Source organism: Triticum aestivum, chromosome 5A (genome assembly GCF_018294505.1).
Source record: "Triticum aestivum cultivar Chinese Spring chromosome 5A, IWGSC CS RefSeq v2.1, whole genome shotgun sequence".
NCBI lineage: Eukaryota > Viridiplantae > Streptophyta > Magnoliopsida > Poales > Poaceae > Triticum > Triticum aestivum.
In genome coordinates this window covers 403,485,660-403,507,643 of record NC_057806.1, presented here as the reverse complement: position 1 = coordinate 403,507,643, position 21,984 = coordinate 403,485,660, and the positions used below count along the sequence as shown (strand labels likewise).

The 21,984-nt window shown below is 48.3% G+C and overlaps 1 protein-coding gene, 1 long non-coding RNA gene and 1 pseudogene across 3 annotated transcripts in view; 1 reads left to right on the top strand and 2 right to left on the bottom strand.

Annotated features, from left to right (window-relative positions):
• The first annotated feature begins 9,875 nt into the window (after positions 1 to 9,875).
• On the top strand, positions 9,876 to 14,483 carry LOC123103635 (potassium transporter 23-like; annotated as a pseudogene). The gene is made up of 9 exons (XR_006449883.1): positions 9,876 to 10,336; positions 10,694 to 10,922; positions 11,030 to 11,278; positions 11,403 to 11,453; positions 11,577 to 11,837; positions 12,264 to 12,316; positions 12,438 to 12,552; positions 12,668 to 12,922; positions 13,178 to 14,483. The product of XR_006449883.1 is annotated as a potassium transporter 23-like (transcript).
• A 3,376-nt stretch (positions 14,484 to 17,859) lies between these two features.
• On the bottom strand, positions 17,860 to 19,304 carry LOC123107011 (uncharacterized). The gene is made up of 2 exons (XR_006451566.1): positions 19,085 to 19,304; positions 17,860 to 18,213 (listed from the first exon to the last, which is right to left on the bottom strand). It is a non-coding gene; the product is annotated as an uncharacterized lncRNA (long non-coding RNA).
• Positions 19,305 to 20,861: 1,557 nt separating this feature from the next.
• LOC123101332 (uncharacterized) overlaps positions 20,862 to 21,984 on the bottom strand; it is a 50,896-nt gene continuing 49,773 nt past the window's right edge. The window contains exon 9 of the mRNA XM_044522830.1: positions 20,862 to 21,032. Within this exon, the coding sequence (XP_044378765.1) occupies positions 20,862 to 21,032 (171 nt within the window). The remainder of the gene's footprint in view (positions 21,033 to 21,984) is intronic.

Below are 21,984 nucleotides of genomic sequence, written 5' to 3'. Positions count from 1 at the left end.
AGCTCCACCACCCCTCCTCACCGCCTCGCGCCGCTGCCTCCGCCCCCGGCCTCTCCCTCCTCGGATCCGGTCTATGGCGACCTCAAACTCCGGCGGTGAACAGTGTTTTCCGGCGATCCTCGGAATCCATGCCGATCCAGATCTGAGATCTGAAATTTGACGGTTGACTTTTTCTCCCCAGAACCCTAATTTTTATGCTAACTTTGACCTGTGATATCTCCGCATCCGTAGCTTCGATTTGGGCATATAGTATATAAAAATGCTCGTCCCGATGAGTACATCATTTCATTCCATTGCATCATTTTCATTTAAGTTCATCTTGATGCCCGAAATGCTGTTAGAAGGAGGCTTCATGAGTTAATTGTCAGATCTGCTAGTTCATCTTAGGCTTTTGTCATTTTTGCCATGATTATTGTGTGCATGATATGCCCATGAGTCCTATAGATGTTTTGTTAAGGATTTTGTTATCTTTCCAGAGGTGCAACCCATGCATTTTTGTGATGTGTGTGGTGACTTGTGCAAGCTTGCAAAGTGAGGCACCCGGTAAATCTGTTTTCAGGGACCTAGTAGTTTTCACTAAGTCTGGGATTGTTTAGTTCATGATGCCATATGTTCTTGTTGTTTCCTAGTGATCTGTGCCTCTTTTGAGGATAATCAGTAAGGGAGTTTTGTTAACCTTGTAGTGATCTATCCATCCATGTCTTTGTTTGCAATTATGGATTACCCTAGCTTGAGTCAATCGAGCTCTACTTTTGCTTCGTTGTGAATCTGGGCAGATCGTCAACTTGTTTGCGATTTTGCCGATGTTGTTGTAGTTGATCCGTGCATGCTATGCCATTGTTCTTGCTATGTCTAGCTTGTATTTTGTACCATCTTAAGGGATGTATGCTTGTCTTGCCATGACTTGCACCATGGTGAGTGCATCGAGCTCGTAAACATGCCTTCTTGAGTTATGTTTCAGCATGTCCCGGTTTTCACTAAGTCTGAAAACTGGTTATGTTTTGCTATGTTCGTGTGCTTGCTAGTATATTTTGTGATCCCTTTTGCCTCAAGGTCACTAAGGGACTTTTGTTAAGCTTGTTGAGTAGCTCCATGCCATATCTTTCTTTGTCTTGATCAGGTCCTGTAGCATGTTGTTTTGTTGCTCCGAAGAGGGCTTCATGATCTGAAATTTCAGACAAGTGTTAATTTCACCAAGTCTGAAATCTGTTTTGCATTTGCGTTTTTGCCATGCTTGTTTGAACCTCGTAATGGATGAATTGGCCGTGGCTCAGTGCTAGTCTTTTGTTAAGCATCTTGAATGCTTCCCTGCCATGTATTTTTTTGCCATGTTTGGATGCTGTGGCATGTTCATTTTATTGCATTTAGATGCCTACTTGCTGTAAATCGCAGACCGGTGTCATTCTTAAAACGCTTGCCATTTCCAAACCGTAACTCCGATTCCAATGATCTTTATATCGTTTTCAAGCGATTTCAACCCATCTTTCCAGTGGCACACTTGGTTTTCCAAGTTGAGGCCAGTTTCATGCATTTCCTGTCATATCTTGCATTTTGCATCCCGCATCGCATCCCGCAAAGCATATCATCATTTCATCATGTTGTTTGAGTTTGCACGTGGTTGATTGTATCCTTGTTGCTTGTTTGTCTTGTTTGGGTAGAGCCGGGAGACGAGTTCGCTAACGAGGAGCCCATTGAGTTTGCTTTTGAGGATCCAGTCAACTCTGAAAACTGTGCAGGCAAGCTGATCATACCCTCGAAATCACTACTATCTTTGCTATGCTAGTTTGCTTGCTCTTTTGCTATGCCATTGCTACGATGCCTACCACTTGCTTGAAAGCCTCCTAAATTGCCATGTCAAACCTCTAACCCACCATTGTCCTAGCAAACCGTTGATTGGCTATGTTACCGCTTTGCTCAGCCCCTCTTATAGCGTTGCTAGTTGCAGGTGAAGATCGGAGGCCGTTCCTTGTTGGAACATCATTTATATACTTGTTGGGATATCACTATATTGCCATGTTATCTTAATGCATCTATATACTTGGTAAAGGGTGGAAGGCTCGGCCTCTTGCCTAGTGTTTTGTTCCACTCTTGCCCCCCTAGTTTCCGTCATATCGGTGTTATGTTCCCGGATTTTTTGCGTTCCTTACGCGGTTGGGTTATAATGGGAACCCCTTGATAGTTTGCCTTGATTAAAGCTTTTACAGCAATGCCCTACCTTGGTTTTACCATTTGCCACCTAGCCTTTTCTTTCCCTTGGGTTCTGCAGACTCAAGGGTCATCTTATTTTAACCCCCCCGGGCCAGTGCTCCTCTAAGTGTTGGTCCACCTGTCAGCTGCCGGTGGCCACCAGGGGCAACTCTGGGCTGGCCTACCCGTACCTAAGACAATCTGAGTGTGCCCTGAGAAAGAGATATGTGCAGCTCCTATCGGGATTTGTCGGCACATTCAGGCGGTGTTGCTGGTTTTGTTTTAACCTGTCGAAGTGTCATGAGTTACCGAGATACCGAGTCTGATCGGAACGTCTTGGGAGGAGGTCTATTCCTTCGTTGACTGTGAGAGCTTGTTATGGGCTAAGTTGGGACTCCCCTGCAGGGATTGAACTTTTGAAAGCCGTGCCCGCGGTTATGGGCAGATGGGAATTTGTTAATGTCCGGTTGTAGATAACTTGAACCTTAACTTAACTAAAATGAATCAACCGAGTGTGTTACCGTGATGGCCTCTTCTCGGCGGAGTCCGGCAAGTGGACACGGTGTTGGAGTAATGTTTGTGCAGGTTGCTCTCTAGTTTCTCGCTCGTGCTTTGCCTCCTCTTCTCGCTCTCTTTTACGAATAAGTTAGCCACCATACTTGCTAGCTGCTTGCTGCAGCTCCACTCATATTTTACCTTGCCATACCCATAAGCTCAAATAGTCTTGATCGCGAGGGTGCGAGATTGCTGAGTCCCTGTGGCTCACAGATTACTATTACACCAGATGCAGGGCCTGATGATTCCGCTCCAGGAGACGCGTATGAGCTCAAGTGGGAGTTCGACAAAGACTCTCAACGATACTATGTTTCCTTTCCCGACGATCAGTAGTGGTGCCCAGTTGGGGGTGAACGGGACCGTTGTCGCATGTTGGGTTCTCTTTTATTTTGGCGCCATAGTCGGGCCTTGAGTGTATGGATGATGTAATGTTATTTATGTTCTTGATTGACGTGGCGAGTGTAAGCCAACTATGTTATCTCCCCTTTTATTATTATTACATGGGATGTTGTGAAGATTGCCTAACTTGCGACATATGCCTTCAATGCGATTATGTCTCTAAGTCGTGCCTCGACACGTGGGAGCTATAGTCGCATCGAGGGTGTTACACCATCCAGCAGCAGCATGACGGCGTGGCGGTGGTGGAGGAGCGCGGGACTCTAGCAGGGCTTCGCCAAGCACTACGAGAGACGAGGAGGAAGAGGGGTAGGGCTGTGCCAACAGGGAGATTGAATCGTGTGTTGGGCTGCCCCTTTGCTCAATTATATATAGGGGAGGGGAGGGGTTGCGCCCCCACCTAGGGTTCCCTCCCTAGGGGTGGCGGCAGCCCCCAGATCCCATCTGGGAGGCGGCCAAGGGGGAGAGAGAGGGGGGCGCACCTAGGGTGGGCCTTAGGGCCCATCTGCGCCTAGGGTTTGCCCCCTCTCCCCTTGAGGACGCCTTGGGCCTTGGTGGGAGGTGCCTCAGCCCACCTAGGGGCTGGTCCCTTCCCACTATTGGCCCATGTAAGCCTCCGGGGCTGGTGGCCCCACCTGGTGGACCCCCGGACCCCTCTGGTGGTCCCGGTACACTACCGGTGATGCCCGGAACAATTCCGGTGGCCAAAACCATACTTCCTATATATCAATCTTTACCTCTGGTCCATTCCGGAACTCCTCGTGACGTCCGGGATCTCATCCGAGACTTCGAACAACATTAGGTAACCGCATACATACTTTCCCTATAACCCTAGCGTCATCAAACCTTAAGTGTGTAGACCCTACGGGTTCGGGAACCATGCAGACATGACCGAGACAACTCTCCGGTCAATAACCAACAGCGGGATCTGGATACCCATGTTGGCTCCCACATGTTCGATGATGATCTCATCAGATGAACCACGATGTCAAGGATTCAATCAATCCCGTATACAATTCCCTTTGTCTAGCGGTACGATACTTGCCCGAGATTCGATCGTCGGTATCCCGATACCTTGTTCAATCTCCTTACCGGCAAGTCTCTTTACTCGTTCCATAACACATCATCACGTGATCAACTCCTTGGTCACATTGTGCACATTATGATGATGTCCTACCGAGTGGGCCCAGAGATACCTCTCTGTTACACGGAGTGACAAATCCCAGTCTCGATTCGTGCCAACCCAACAGACACTTTCGGAGATACCTGTAGTGTACCTTTATAGCCACCCAGTTACGTTGTGACATTTGGCACACCCAGAGCTCTCCTACAGTATCCGGGAGTTGCACAATCTCATGGTCTAAGGAAATGACACTTGACATTAGAAAAGCTTTAGCATACGAACTACACGATCTTTGTGCTAGGCTTAGGATTGGGTCTTGTCCATCACATCATTCTCCTAATGATGTGATCCCGTTATCAATGACATCCAATGTCCATGGTTAGGAAACCATAACCATCTATTGATCAACGAGCTAGTTAACTAGAGGCTTACTAGGGAAATGGTGTTGTCTATGTATCCACACATGTATCTGAGTTTCCTATCAATACAATTCTAGCATGGATAATAAACGATTATCATGAACAAGGAAATATAATAATAACCAATTTATTATTGCCTCTAGGGCATATTTCCAACACGGCACGGTTCAGACGTGTCCGGCGGCGTGGGGAAGACGGATCTAGGGTTTTAGGGGAGGGGAGACCCGTGAATCTCGGAGGGGGTGATATTTATAGGCATAGAGGGAGTTAGGAGTGTCCAAATGAGGTGCGGTTTTCGGCCACGCGATCGTGATCGAACGCTCTAGATGATGGAGAGGGTTTTGGTGGGCCTTGGGCCAAATTGGAGGGGTGTTGGGCTGCAACATACACGAGGCCTTCTCGGTCCCTCGGTTAACCGTTGGAGCATCAAACGAAGTCCAAATGGTATGAAACTTGACAGGTGGTCTACCGCTAGTAAACCAAGGCCGCTTGGCAAGTCTCGGTCCAATCCGGAAATGTTTAACCCCCACACACGAAAAGAAGGTAGAAATGACCACCGGAGGAGATAGAAGCGCCGGAATGCAAAATGGACAACGGGGAAAATGCTCGGATGCATGAGACGAACACGTATGCAAATGAAATGCACATGATGACATGATATGAGATGCATGACAACGACAACAACACACGGAGACAAAAACCCGAACCCGAGGAAATAAAATAACTTAACACCGGAAACGACAAGAGTTGGAGTACAAATAAGGTAAGTTACATCCGGGGTGTTACATATGTAGCCAATGACAACCCATTCATTGATTTAAGGAGCTGACAGTGACACTACTAACTTTAGTGTATACCTTATCCCTATTCTGTGAGCCATCGCAATGTTAAAAAAATAAGAGGAGCAATCTAAGACGACGATATACCTGTCGTTGTACGGACCATACATTAGTATATCTCTTCATAGTCCTTGGTCGAACACATCTGTAGGAGAAACCCTAACCCTAGCGATGCCTACTAATCGCCTCTCGCTCGCTGCAGGGCTTTTCCCATGGTTGACCCTCTGGCGCTTAACCGCGTTTACATATATGTGAGTGCGAAGATTTTGTTTTACATAAAAATCCAATCACCGTTATCAACGATAGATATGTAGCCAATGACGATCAACAACGACAACCCATTCACTGATTATCCCGCAAAAAGAAAACCATTCATTGATTTAAGGAGGGAAGACTGCGCTTCAGCGCTGGCAGAACAAGATTAGGCATTTGAGGAGTTTCTTGCGTGGATGGGCTAAGCATCTTAGCGGGATTTATAAGGTCGAAAAGGAAAGGCTCCTATCCCTTATTCAGTCCCTGGATGTAAAAGCAGAAACCACAATACTGCCGGCCGCGGAGCTTCATGCCAAGCTTGACGCGAAATGAGGCTGAAAGAACTTCTTAGGGAAGAAGAGTTGAAGTGGGCGTTGCGGGCCAAGGTCCGGCGAGTAGTCCAGGGGGACGCGAACACTCAATTCTTTCACATGATTGCTAATGGTAAGCATCGAAAGAAGAGGATCTTTCAGCTTGAGCAAGATGAGGGTACAATTGTAGGACAGGAAAACCTAAAATTGTACATTACTGAGTACTATAAGCAGTTGTTTGGTCCTCCAAAAACGAACTGTGTGTCTCTGGATGAGTCCAAGGTTGAGGATGTTCCTCAGCTCACAGCAGTGGAGAATGATATTCTTACGGCTCCTTTCTCCGAGAAAGAGGTACTTGAGGCCATTTCGCAAATGAAAAATAACAAGGCGCCGGGCCCCGATGGATTTCCAGCGGAGTTTTATAAGAAATGATGGCATATCATTAAAGGGGATTTGTTGCATTTGTTCAATGATTTGTTTGCTGGACAGCTTCATCTTTTTCAGCTAAATTTTGGAACGATCACCCTTCTTCCTAAGAAAACAGAGGTTGTGAGAATTGAGCAATTCAGGCCAATCTGTCTTCTTAATGTTAGTTTCAAAATTTTCACCAAGGTCGGGACCAATAGGCTCACATAGATCGCGCATGCTGTTGTGCAGCCTACCCAAACTGCTTTCATGCCGGACAGGAATATCCTTGAGGGGGTAGTGGTCCTTCATGAAACGCTCCATGAAATCCACACGAAAAAGCTGGATGGGGTTGTTTTCAAAGTGGATTTCAAAAAAGCGTATGACAAAGTCAAATGGCCATTCCTTCAACAGGCCTTACGTATGAAGGGCTTTGATGAGGATTGGCAACGCCAGGTAGAATCCTTTACACAAAAAGGAAGTGTTGGAATTAAAGTAAATGATGATATAGGGCATTATTTCCAGACACACAAAGGCCTGAGGCAAGGTGATCCAATGTCCCCGATTTTGTTCAACATTGTGGTTGACATGTTGGCAATTCTCATTGGTAGGCAAAAGGAGGCCGGTCAGGTGGGTGGCTTGGTGCCCAACCTTGTTGATGGGGGTGTGTCTATTCTACAGTATGCTGATGATACAATCATCTTTATGGAGCATGACCTGGCAAAAGCGAGAAATATGAAGCTGGTGTTATGCTTATTTGAACAATTGACCGGGTTAAAGATTAACTTTCATAAAAGCAAGTTGTTCTGCTTTGGTAGAGCCAAGGAGGAACAAAAGGCTTATAGGCAATTGTTTGGTTGTGAATTAGGGACTTTACCTTTTACATACCTAGGTATACCCATTCACCATCGTAAGCTAACGAACAGAGAGTGGAAATGTATCGAAGATCGGTTTGAAAAGAAACTTAGTTGCTGGAAGGGCAAACTTATGTCATATGGAGGCCGGTTAATTCTTATTAATTCGGTGCTTACAAGTATGCCGATGTTCCTACTATCTTTCTTTAAGGTTCCAGTTGGGGTTAGGAAACGGTTGGACTTCTACCAATCGAGATTTTTTTGGCAGAGTGATGAACTTAAGAGAAAGTATAGACTCACCAAATGGGATGTTATTTGTCGACCAAAGGACCAAGGGGGTTTGGGTATCGAGAATCTTGAGGTCAAGAACAGATGCCTGCTTAGCAAGTGGCTGTATAAGCTTTCTATTCAGACTGACGCAACTTGGGCGCAGATTCTCCGCAACAAGTATCTGCATTCCAAAACTTTGTCCCAGGTGACAGTGAGACCAACTGATTCACCGTTTTGGAAGGGGCTTATGAGAGTTAAGGCAGCCTTCTTTAATAGAACAAAGTTTATTATCGGTGATGGCAAAGATACACGATTCTGGGAGGATACTTGGCTGGGTGATACACCATTGGCACTACATTATCCAACCTTGTATCGTATTGTCCAGCGACGTGATGCGTTAGTTGCAACGATCATGCAGTCCATTCCTCTTAATATTCAATTTCGGAGGGTGCTTGTTGGTGATAGATGGGAAGCTTGGCTTCATCTGGTGCGTAGACTGATGGAAGTTCAGCTAGCTAATCAGCCCGATCAGTTGTGCTGGAAACTTACTAGGTCTGGACAATTTACTATTAAGTCGATGTACATCGATGTTATTAACTCGACTGTCATTCCTAGTTCCAAACATGTTTGAAAAGTAAAAGTTCCTTTGAAAATTAAAGTGTTTATGTGTTTGTCCATAAACAGGTTATTTTAACAAAGGACAACTTGGTTAAGCGTAATTGGACAGGATCTACTAGGTGTAGTTTCTGTGATCATGACGAGACCATTAAGCATCTTTTCTTTGAGTGTCCGTTGGTGAGAATTCTGTGGTGCACCGTGCAAATTGCCTTTAACATTACTCCTCCGAGTTCGGTCGGGTCGTTATTTGGAACATGGTTGGATGGGATAGAGTCCGATACAGGTAGACATATTCGTGTAGGAGTTTGTGCGTTGTTATGGGCAATTTGGAACTGCAGAAATGATTTGGCTTTTAACAGAATAACTACTATTCATTTTTTGCAGGTTATTTTCCATGCTACGGCGTTGATCCGTATGTGGTCCTTACTCACTCCGACGGAGACCAGGAAGCGTTTGGTTACTGGATCTGTCCGGTGAAAGATGGTAGCGCGGGATATCTTCAATCGGTTTGGATGGCGGTCATGTAATATGATAGGCAATTAGTTTTCCTATCTTTATCTTGCCAGCCGGTTGTGGCTTTTTGGCCTGTTCTTTTTTCAGCGTCGAGGTTCTTTGTGAGCTCGCATTTATTTTGCTTCAAGATTCTTTGACATCTTTTAACCTATTTTATTTATTTAAGTGGTCGTATGCATCGTTCAGATGCAGAGGCCGGGGAATCCTCTTTTCGAAAAAAAAAGAGCCATCTCAATGTTAAAAATAAGAGGAGCAATGAGCAATCTGAAACGAGGATATACCCGTCGTTGTACGGATCATACATCAGTATCTCTTCGTAGTCCTTGGCCGAAATCTAAATCTAATAAATAAATGATAAAACAGATAAAAGAAAACGAGTCGCTGCTTTCGTCGGGCGCAACCGCGTCGCGTACGCAGTTACGGCGCCGTGCCGGGCCATTGTCAAGTGGAGGCCGCCTGCGACGGCGACCCATCGGACCTGAGGTCTCATCTCACGCTTCAATTCTCATCAGAAAAACCCGTCCCCGGTTGGGAACACACCAATGTATCGACACGACGCTGATACGTACTAATAACCTGTGCCGGCCCCACCCCATGCAATAGACTGGCAGAGCAGCATTGTGATGTCATGTCTCTATTATTGTCGCCGTACCGTACTAGTTTTCCACGTGACGTAGCGCAGAGGGCAGAGGGCGAGAGGACGAAGCAATCAACAACTGAAAGATGGCACTGTAGCGTGTAAGTGTAACCCATGTTGTCTTCACTCACCACTTTGGTGAGTCTAAAAAGAACAACAAGAAAAACCGATCTCCTTGCCTGGCATGAAAGAAACAAAGTTACTACAGTAAAAAAATAAAGGACTTCACTGAAAAAAATATGTGGGAGGGGACACGTACCGCTGAAAATTACTATAGCAAGTACACAAAGGGTTCAGTTACAAATATGTGGGAGGCTGGACGTGTAGAGACAAACTGCATGCAGCTTCACCAACAGACAGCTCAACTGGCCGCCAAAAGCCAAACGTGATCATCTCATCGGATCACGTAAACAAATCGCAATAATTCCAAACGAAATCCTAGCCGTGCGCTGCCCCCGCATCATTGACACGGTCCCGAATCCCGATTAAAAAAATCCCAAACCCGAAGAAAGCCCAACGCGAAGCGCCACGCCACACCACACCACACCTCGCCTCGCCGCAGCCTCGCTCAGGACCAGCCCGCGCTCTCCGCGGATCCGAGCCGCCGCGCCAGGCGGCAGGGGAGGGAAAATGGACGACGGCGGGATCCAGGAGGAGGAGCAGCCGCCGTCGGCGCGGCCGCTCAGGCCGAGGCGATCGGGGGGCAGCTCGCGGTGGGTGGACGCCAGCGAGGTCGACTCGTCCGAGTCCCCGCACTGGTCGCTCGAGGACGAGCAGGAGCCCTGGGCCCTCTCGGCCGCCGACGAGGCCGAGGTCCTCTGCGCCACGGGAGGGGCCCTGCTCTCGCGGAGGAGCTCCTCCGCGTTTCGCCGGAGGCTGGGGAAGCGGCCCAAGAGGGCCGACTCCCTCGACGTCGAGGCCATGAACGTGCGCGGCGCGCATGGCCACAGCGCCCAGGTTCGTCGCCCTGACGATCCGCTGATTTGGGGACGTTTTGATCGGCGCTGGCGACTTAGCGTAGCGAGTCGGAATTGTTTCAGTATAAAACGACGCGACCTTTGACCATTTCTCAATAGGCGAAAGCATCATAACGATACAGGATCGATCGTCCGAGGTTTACTGAGGTCGTAGCCCTGATGAACCTGTGCTTTTGCTGCCATTTTGGTTGGGCATTTCATATATCAACTAGTATCTGCGCGCCTGACTCTGAAAACATGCGCTAGTCTTTTTTTCTAGACGAGTCGGGTATTTTTCTACCACATGTACTAGCAATGGAAGCGGTGCTTGACCCCTCTTAGCTGCACCTTGCACCAGGATATATCGTTGATGGGCACCGTCGCAATGGCATTTCAAACCCTCGGAGTTGTTTATGGTGACATGGGTACGAGCCCTCTCTATGTCTTCAGCGATGTGTTCAGCAAGGTCCCCATCAAGTCAGAGGTGGAGATCCTTGGAGCGCTTTCGCTGGTCATGTACACGATAGCGTTGATCCCTTTTGCGAAATACGTATTCATAGTCCTGAAAGCCAATGACAATGGCGAAGGTAAGATGCAAAACTGGTTCGGTACATAATGCTTGTAGACCGTCAGTTGTGTAGGCTCCTGTCCAGATTGGTTTGGCTTACTGACTGTATCATCTCATCGTTTGCAGGGGGCACGTTTGCATTATATTCGTTGATTTGCAGGTATGCAAAAGTCAGCCTGTTACCGAATCAGCAGCGTGTGGATGAAAATATTTCTAGTTTTAGGCTTAAGTTACCTACTCCTGAGCTTGAACGTGCTCTGCTTGTCAAAGACTACCTAGAAAAGAAGCCACTCTACAAAAATATTCTCCTCTTCTTGGTTCTGATGGGGACTTCCATGGTGATTGGAGATGGCATCCTCACTCCGTCAATGTCAGGTGCTTCATGTCCACACTCTTTTTTCCTTATTTCTTCTACCAACAGAGATTCTGAAATGAATTGGCTATTCACCTCGAAACTGCATAATCGCTGACCCTCGTCTCTTGTTTTTGTTATGTTCAGTTATGTCTGCTGTCAGTGGTCTCCAGGGTCAAGTTGCTGGATTTGATGCAGGTTTGGTATTTGTTATGCCCTTCATGAATATCATCGCCGACATATTAAACCATTTTTTCATATAATCCTACTTTCCAAAGCCACAAGAACATAAGTATCTCCTTGCTTCATCTTCTTTTGCAGATGCTGTTGTAATTGTTTCAATCCTAGTTCTTGTGCTATTATTCAGTGTCCAGAGCTTTGGAACTGGCAAAGTTGGAATCATGTTCGCTCCTGTTTTGGCTTTGTGGTTTCTTAATTTGGGCTCCATTGGAATATACAACATAATTAAGTATGACACGTCAGTAGTGAGAGCTCTCAATCCAATGTACATCTATTATTTTTTCAAGATGAACGGCATAAAGGCATGGTCAGCTCTTGGTGGTTGTGTCTTGTGCATCACAGGTACCTCTTACTCCAGCATTGTCTGGTTTCTTAATCTAGTTTTTTTTCTTGTATCCGTTAAAATAGCCAGCGCCAATATTACAGAATTTACATTCACACTGTGTCTTGTGATGTTTTTGGCATTCTTATATTTAGCAGTACCAAAACTGTTACATAGAAACTATAAGAGTATTACAAGGGATGAAAATTATCCTTTTCTGCCTGTCCCCATACTGTAGTATTCTGGATGTCATGATATTATCTGACATAATTTGGATGGCAGTGCTTCACTTGTTGCACTACTAACAAATGCAACTCGAAATTTATGCTGAGTGAATCATAAGGGCTGATTGGTCATCGATTTTACCAGTCATAAATCCTACCACTGAAAGTTATTCTGCTGCATACGGCCAAGAGCCCAAGACTCATTTCTTGTTGCAATTGTAGGAGCTGAAGCAATGTTTGCTGATCTGGGCCATTTCACTGTCAAATCAATACAGGTTAAGACATTGACTAGTCAACTGAGATACGCCTTTTCCTGATTTTACCGTGTGATATATTTCAAATTTGTGAATCACTTTTTATCAGAGCTAAATTGACCTTTCCTTTTGTTTCTTCCAGCTAGCATTCACTGCTGTGGTATTCCCTTGCCTGCTTATTGCATACATGGGCCAAGCTGCATATTTGATGAAGCATCCACTTGCCGTAGAAAGGATATTTTATGATTCTGTACCAGGTAAGCTGCTCGGATGGCATAGATATATCAGACCGTCTAGGTTATTACCACTGTAAATAATTATCCATTTGATGTTCCCTCATTTAAGTGTTTTTTTTTTCTATTTGCAAAACAGAAGTTCTGTTCTGGCCAGTATTTGTGATTGCTACACTTGCTGCTATGATTGCCAGCCAAGCTATGATATCTGCAACCTTCTCTTGCATAAAGCAGGCTATGGCACTTGGTTGCTTTCCTAGGATCAAAATAATCCATACCTCCAAGAAAGTCATGGGTCAGATTTACATACCTGTGATGAATTGGTTTCTCATGATCATGTGCATCATCATCGTGGCCACTTTCAGGAGTACGAACGATATTGCCAATGCATATGGTCAGTGTTTTCGTTTTTAAGGAATTTACAACAATATCTTTCTTGTTTTAGCATCTAGAATACGTATCTTTGATAAACTATTGTGGCAATAATGTTCAGCTTTTTGGCATGGCTATAACAGATTATGTTGCATAACAATCAGCTGATGGCCAGTTACTGCTCCATTTCATGATGAACACTGCATATGATATTATTTATCTTCAGCAAAGCAACTATCTGATTTGTTTCTGACACGATTCTCTAAAAAAAATCCAGGCATTGCTGAAGTTGGAGTCATGATGGTCAGTACTGCACTGGTAACCTTGGTGATGCTTCTTATATGGCAAACCAATCTGTATCTTGTTTTGTGCTTCCCTATATTTTTTGGTGCAATGTAGTTCATTTACTTAACTGCCGTCATGTCAAAGCTGCTAGAAGGAGGATGGTTACCACTTGCTTTCTCATCATTGTTTCTCTGCATAATGTATACATGGAACTATGGAAGCGTGTTGAAATACCAGAGTGAGATGCGTGGGAAGATATCCCTGGACTTTATTCTTGACCTGGGATCAACACTTGGCACAGTAAGAGTTCCAGGCATTGGACTTGTGTACAATGAGCTGGTCCAGGGAATCCCATCGATCTTTGGTCATCTGTTGATCACACTGCCAGCAATGCACTCCACAATCGTTTTTGTTTGCATCAAATATGTTCCTGTCCCATATGTGCCGCTTGAAGAAAGGTTCTTGTTCAGAAGGGTTGGCCAGAAGGACTACCACATGTTCCGTTGTGTTGCACGGTATGGCTACAAGGATGTCAGGAAAGAGGACCATGGCTCATTTGAGCATCTCTTGGTTGAAAGCCTAGAGAGATTTCTGAGGAGGGAGGCCCAGGAACTCGCGCTCGAGGTGAGCACAATGGAGGCAGAGCGTGATGATGTGTCTGAAGTGTCCGAGATCGTTCCATCATCTCCTGCTACTGCTGCTGAGGATCTGCACACTCCACTGCTTTCTGATCAGAGACCGGGCGATGACAGTCGAATGTTGGGCATGGAAGGCAGCGTTCCTTTGCTCCCCTCTAGCTCCATGTCCGCAGAAGAAGACCCCAGCTTAGAGTACGAGCTCGCGGCACTGAGGGAAGCCATGGCATCTGGGTTCACATATCTCTTAGCACATGGCGATGTGAGGGCGAGGAAGCAATCATTCTTCACGAAGAAGTTCATCATCAACTATTTCTACGCTTTCCTGAGGAGGAACTGCAGGGGTGGCACCGCAACCTTGAAGATGCCTCACTCGAACATCATGCGTGTGGGGATGACATACATGGTCTGATCGGTGCTCTGCTGCGCCTGTGCTGCAAAATTGAACCTTGTTCTTGCGCCTCGTCTTTGGTGGAATGCTACACCACCAGGTAGTTTAGGGATTTGTACCGCCGCAGTGAACAAAGTCACTGCAGCTTCCGGCCAACTGCCCAAAATTTTAGTTGCAGAATTGGCCTTGTGTGTACCCTGTTGTGTTCTTCCCAACCTTTCCGGTTAACTTTATTCTAAGTTATCTGTGTGCGATTTGCATTGATAAGATTATATATCAGCTTAATCTTCTGCAGTCATTCTTGTTTCTGGCCACCTGCCAGTCAAATCAGTGCTCACCTCGATTCCGGTGTATCATGCCATAGCGATGCAACTTCCAGCATGGCTGCTGCTCGCGCTTGAGAAGCGCATTGGCGCCTTCTTCTGGAAGGGCGCCGACGCCGACGCGATCAAAAGGGGGGAACTACCTCGTCATCGTTGCATGGGAGCAACTCCGCCGCCCGGTGGAATACGGCGGCCTCAATCTCAAGCTCTTGGGGTTTGCTTTCATACTCTATGGCTGTGGCAACTACGGATCGGCGCCCCATGCTGGGCTGGCTTGCAGATGCAGGAAGTCGCTGAGCCCGAGGTCCAGGTGCTCTTCGATTCATCCATTCGAGTCGCTGTTGGCAACGGCCGCTCAACCCTTTAGGCCTTAGTTTGGTGGAGGAGGTTTGGGGAGGTTTGGAGAGGAATATCCTTACAGGGTTTAAAATCTTCAGAAATCCTTGTCAGCCCATTTGACATGTAAGGATTGAGCATGCTAATCCTCTCCGATCCCCACAAATCCCCCTCAATTCATGTGGTACAGAAAACCCCCCAAGGCACCCATGAAACTGAACGCTTGCTTTGTTGCTGCTGTTGTAGAAGGTTTAACCAAATAGAGGGGTTTATGAGAAGGGAAAGGATTAATGGAGAATTGAGGGAATTGGGTGAAATAAAGGGATTAACCAAATCCCCTTAGATCCCCCTCCCCTATCAAACGAGGCCTTATTGGTCGGACCCCTGGATCGGCGGCCTCGCCATCCACTCGATCGCGCCGGACCTTGCCAGTGCAGTGGACGCCCGTGCGCGTTCCTCTCGTACTGTTGCTGATGCACTGTTGAACCGTGTGTGGCTAGAGACATCCCTGGCACGCTCTCTGTGTGTGTGATTGCGCAATTCCTGCACCTTCTGGATCGCCTTCAGGATATTGAGCTCAACTACAACGTCCCCGATCGGGCCGTCTGGAAATGGATTGCGGCAGGCGCGTACACTGCCAGCTCTGCATATGCCTTTTTCTTTGCTGTGTTGGAGTTCTTCCCATGCAGCAAGCTTGTCTGGAAGACTTGGGCGCGGGCCAAGTGCAAGCTCCACATCTGGCTTGCTATGCCACGTCGCATCTGGACGGCCGACCGCATGCTTCGGCACGGCATGAAGTCCCACACCACATGCTTGATGTTGTCCTGGGTTGAGGGGTACTCACCACGTCGGCCTGCTAGTCATGGGTCGGGCCAAGGACCCACCGACAACCGAAGAATGGCCATGTTTACCATGACCCTTACTTAAGATGAAATTTTCCCAAGACTTGGTGTACTCAAGATGCGGCCTCTCGTGGGCTCTATGCACCGTTTGATCTGTCCGAACAGCGCACGCCCAGGCGACCCAGCTCGACGATCATGACGGGTGGACCGCGGGGGCGAGCCCGAGGCCACAATCATTCGATGGCACCGGGTGCGACGAGACGGCCTTTTCACGCGCTCTCTCACGCGCGACGGACCCGCCTGTCGGTGTCCTCGCCCCGCGTCAGGCTGGTCCGGTCGCGATACACGGGCCTATTAGCATGTTTGGTTAGGCGTAGGGGCCGTTCTATTGCGTCGGTCGGCCAGATGTGTGCTCCTGCGTGATCCGGCTCGCGTGGGTGTGGGCCCATTCTGTTAGGGTTGGTCGCGCGCGAGGGGAGGCCGGGCTCGCCTGGTCGCGTTCGCCGGCACCGTTCGAGCTGGATCGGTCACGTCAGTCGATGCGTGCGGTGCTGGCTCACGTGCAGGGCCCCGCTTAAAGTGCAATCATGGCCTTAATCATATTTTAATGTTGATGATATAATATACATATATAGGACTAATCATGTTTGTCAAGCATATCACAGGTTTTAGAGTTCGCGGAATCATGCGTGTGGATCATGAACTACATAAGTGTATTGCTCAAGAACAAAGAAATAAAAACAAATAGCTTAGGCTTTTCGGTTTGTTCTTGAGTATAGGGGTCCCACTCTATTAAGAGGGGATCATCGGGACTCATGAAAGATTTGCTTAAAACCCATGGTTTCTTCCAATGCCTTACTCTCACATCATACATCCATGTCACACATACACCCACAAAACACTCTTGAGTATTGACCCAAAAAAGACATATTCCTTATGTCTTAGGAAACCCATTTGGTCTTAGGCTTACCGGATGTCCGGTCTCACATTGCCTACCAGATGTCCAGCACTTACCTGAAATCCGATATAACCATCACAGAACCAAACCAGTGGAATTCTGGTCCTTACCAGAATTACGACGCATTAGTCCAGAGCCAGACTAACATATGAACACGGAAGAAAATCTTATGCGACCCGGGTCGCACCAACCCGATCGTAAGACCCTCCCCATCGAAGGACACCTGGCTTAATGAATCTCAAAGCAGTCATATCAGTTATCCTCACATCCCGTATCCCCTTTTCTTCTATGCTCACGTTCGTTCGTCGCCGCCGCCGCCAATCTTATGCTCGCTCGTCGCCGCCGCACTGGAGCTTCGTCCCCACTGCTCTCCCCCGTCGTTCACGACCACACTCCTCGATCAGCACCCCGACAGCTCGCTCTTGGAGGCGCAGCTCTCTGCTCCCTGCGTGCAGAAAAACATCCACGCCAACCAGTATTTGTTCCACTGACAGATGGAGAAAGCGAATGCGGGTAATATAAATCCACCCACAGCCATAGCGTGCGGTGAGTATTTGTTAGTTTTTGAGGATATACAAGACTACTGTGTGAATTTCACGTAGTTCGCATAACACTGCATGCTGCTCGTCAATTGGATTTCAGCCAAAGTGTTAATACATCAATATTCAGTAGTGATAGTCTTGTTGGTTCCTAGCGAGCAGAGGAAAAGAGTAGCAGCGGGGGCGACGAGCGAGTGAGGCCGCCGTAGAAGAAAAGGGAATTCGGGCAGAGCAGCAGGACGAAGCTCCAGTACGGCAGCGACGAGCGAGTGATTGCCGGCGGCGGCGACGAGCGAACGTGGGCATTAGAGAAGAAAAGGGGATACGGGATTTGAGGATAACTGATCTGACTGCTTTGAGATTTGTTAAGCCAGGTGTCCTTCGATGGGGAGGGTCTTACGATCAGGTTGGTGCGACCCGGGTCGCATAAGATTTTCTTCCTATGAACACATTGTTGATCCATTTAGCAATAAAAACCCTGATACAAACTTGATACAAATTGTAAAATTTGGCAACAACATATGAACACAATGTTGTCATTAAAAAATTTAGCCATCTTTTCTGTCAGCGCCGGTACAATGTTGCCATTGAAAATTCAGCGACAACATATGAACACTTTAAGCCTATATTCATACAAGAACAAGATCAAATGATCACGCTCCAGCCTTGAATCATATACCAAATAAATTAAGCATTTTTGCATCTTCTTCAGGAATACAAAACTCAGCAGACAAGCCATATGGCAACTTGGTCATGACTAATTAAACAAAACTTATTCAACAACTAATTAAACATAGCCATGAATCTAACAAAGATGGCATCATCTGTTCATCTAACTAGATAAACTTCTTGAGAGGGCTAGCATCATAACTAACTATACATAAGTTCTTCATAGGGATGGCATCATATGTTCAGACAAACTACATAAATTTGAAGCAAAAGCTCTTTGTCTGCACCAATCTAACAAGTAGCAGCCTCCACCAAATCACCGTCCATCGATGAATCTACAAAAGAATGAGGAATCAATCAGTACATTTAAATTGAAATCGATGAACAAGAAGAAGGAGGGATCATAATAGTTGAGCTAGGCGTCGGCTGCCGGTCGGAGTGGCGGTGGCCCCTGCTGCTCGTCGGCTGAGCGACCAAGGGCTCCAAGCCTTGGAGAGCAGCGAGGAAGCGGGGAGAGCGATGAGGCAGTTGCACGTCGCTTGCCTGCAACCTCCTCCTTGTTGGCGAGACTAACTAGTCGTCGTCCAGCGCCGCCTAATTTCCTGGTATTGGCGCCGATATCGCCATGAGCACGGACCCGACAGATGAAGAACGCGAGACCTGTAAGCCTTCCAACACCCTCTATGCCCCGGATCCTCCCCCTCTGTCTCCATCATCACCCAACGGATTATCACGATCGGAATGGCTCCATCTTCGATCATCCATGCCTTCTCCTCCTACATGGCAGCCAATGCAATCTCCGCTGATTGCTCGTAGAGGATCGCCATGTTCAGAAACCAACTACAAATCTCGCAAAGCTTGCGAGCTTCTTCGCATTGCCCTCTGCCACCTGAACAAGAATCTTCGCCAGCGACTGGGTAATCTACATCGTCGCTACACGCTAAGGTTACGGATTATGGGATTCCCCCCTTCAGGCTTTGTTTGGCACAGGTGGTTTTCAAGCCCGTAAGGGGCTGGGGATTTGTGGGGATTTGGTGAATCCCTGCCCTCCACCAATCCCCTCAAATCCCCTTCCATTCATCAAAGCCCCTTCCAGCCCAAGCCCTTTTCTCTGAAATAATGTGTTTGGTACACAGATAGTCCCAGATCAAAACCCCAGGGAGGAGAGGGGAGGGAACGGGAACGGGAGGTGGTGTGGGGACGTACCTCCGGTGAGAGCAGCTTGCCGGAGAAGAAGAGGAAGCCGATGGCGATGGCGGTGGTGGCGTTGACGGCGACGGCGGCGGCTGCGGTGCGCTGATAGCGACAGCGACGGCGGCGGCTTTTATTGCGGTTGTTCTTGCGGCTGCTTACTTCCGTCTTGTCACGTTCCAGGAAAGCCGCGAGCTCCCCCTCGATGCGCAGAAGCCCCGTGGATTGAGGGGGATTTTAGGGGATCTAGAGGGGCCGGCCCGGTCAAGCCCTGTACGCCAAACAAGAGCTTAGGGGATTTTGGGGCTTTTAAGCCCAATAGGGATAAGCCCCCCACAAGCCCCTCAAAGCCCTGTCTACCAAACAAGGCCTCATAGTGTTGACGACAAGAAGGAGTAGGGCGCGGGTCAATTTCTGAAAAAGTGAGGGGTCCTTCTGCAAAAAGACAATGCGACGTGGCGGCATGACAACGCTCTACCATAGCCAAGATTGTACGCAGGACCGTAGATTTCACGTATCCGCATGTATAAGTATCGTATTATAGTGTTTCTTAAGTTCAACAACATTTTGATTATGGGCCAGCGAGTTTAGGGACGATCAATGTAAATTTTCTTAGCTCCAACTGTAACAGATGGCACTCAGTGATTAAGCGGGTTGGCACTCTAATCATGAATTAATAACGGAAGTGAGGAATATAGATATGCATAGCATGCTTAAGCCTTTTTTCTACAACACACCTAATCAAAGGCTTAAGATATAACATTGTGTTTTCTTAACCAGGCATACCCCCTTTCCGTTGCATAAAAACAAAAATACATCCGTTCCAGAGACTCACAAAGGGGGCGGGAAATAGTGGGACGGGAAATAGAGTGTAAGAGCATCTCCAGCCGTTGGGCCCCCAAGACACGCCGAAAATCGCCTCTTGGGGGCGAGCTGGCGGTTTTTTCGGCGTGGGGGCGAGTACGTCCCCAGCCGTCCCCACATTTCGGCCAAATTTCAGCAAACACGATATATTTAGGCCAAATTTCAACAAACACGACATATTTCAGCGAAATTTAGACATTTTTACACGAATAAAATGCACAGAAAAAAACCCTAAACTACGGGCCGAAGTAGGCGCTGAGCAGGGCGTAGTCGTCGCCGGCGTCGTCCTCCTGCTTCTCGTCCTTGACACGGCCGACGCCGCTGCTCGACCCCTCGCCCCGGCGCGCTGCTTCACGGCGGCGGCGTTCGGCGATCTCCTCCAGGGCGCGGCGCTGGCGGTCCAGCTCCATGCGCGCGTAGTCCTCGTGCGCCCACTGCAAGGCGGCCTCTTGGTCGGCCTCCTCGGCGAGAGCAGGCTCCGGCTTCACGGCGGCGAGCCCCGGCTCCGGCTTCACCGTCGCCAGCCCTGGCTCCCTCTTCAGCTTGACTAGGCGAGGAGTGGCCGAGGAGGAGGAGCCACGGCCGCCGTCGTTGATGATGAGGCCGGCGCCGCGGGTGCGCCTACCGAGCGGCGTCTCGGACGGCTCTGGCTTGACGCTGACAAACGCCGGCGCGCCGGAGGAGTGAGAGGAGGATCGGGAGGAGGAGCAGGAGGAAGAGGAGGATGACCATCCAATCATCCTCCTCGGCAGCCACGCCTGCCGCTCCGAGTGGTCGGGTACTCGAACGGCGGGTCATTGCCGCCCTCGAGGTGCGCGAGGATATCGCTGAGCGTGCGGCCCGGGACGCCCCACCACAGGCGGCGGCCCTCGCTGTTGTTGCGGCCGCGCGGTGCCGGCGCGTTGTTGGTGGAGGCGAGCCGCACCTCCTACCGGCGTTCGACGTACGCCGCCCACGCCGCGTGGTTGTCGGCGGCGTACTCCGGGAGCGCCCGCTCCGCGGCCGTCAGGGACGCCCGCACACGCTCGATCTCGGCGTGGAAATAGGTGGACGCCTCGGGGACGGGCAGAGGGGAGACAGTGTAACGCCCACGATGCGGCTATATCTCCCACGTGTCGAAGCACGACTTAGAGGCATAACCGCATTGTAAGCAATATCGCAAGAGGGGTAATCTTTACACATCCCATGTACTGAAATAAAGGAAAGAGATACATAGTTGGCTTACACTCGCCACGTCACACAATAGCATAAATATATCATTACATTCATCCAGATACAATCAAGGTCCGACTACGGAACCAAAATAAAGACAACCCCAAATGCATAATGTCCCCGATCGACCCCAACTGGGCTCCACTACTGATCGTCTGGAAAGGAAACGTAGTATCATCCTGAGTCCTCATCGAACTCCCACTTGAGCTCAGTCGCATCTCCTGGAGCGGTATCATCGGTCCCTGCATCTGGTTTTGGAAATAATCTGTGAGTCACGGGGACTCAGCAATCTCACACCCTCGCGATCAAGACTATTTAAACTTATAGGTAGGGTAAAAGGTATGAGGTGGAGCTACAGCAAGCACTAGCATATATGGTGGCTAACAAACGCAAAAGAGAGCGAGAAGAGAAAGCGAGGCACGGTCGAGAAACTATGATCAAGAAGTGATCCTAGAACAACCTACGTTCAAGTATAACACGAGACCGTGTTCTCTTTCCGGACTTCGCCGAAAAGAGACCATCACGGGCACACACTCTGTTGATTCATTTTAATTAAGTTAAGTTTCAGGTTTTCTACAACCGGACATTAATAAATTTCCATCTGCCCATAACCGCGGGCACGGCTTTCAAAAGTTCAAATCCCTGCAGGGGTGTCCCAACTTAGCCCATCACAAGCTCTCACGGTCAACGAAGGATATTCCTTCTCCCAAGACAACCCGATCAGACTCGGAATCCCGGTTACAAGACATCTCGACAATGGTAAAACTAAACCAGCAAAGCCGTCCGATGTGCCGACAAATCCCGATAGGAGTCGCACGTATCTCGTTCTCAGGGCACAC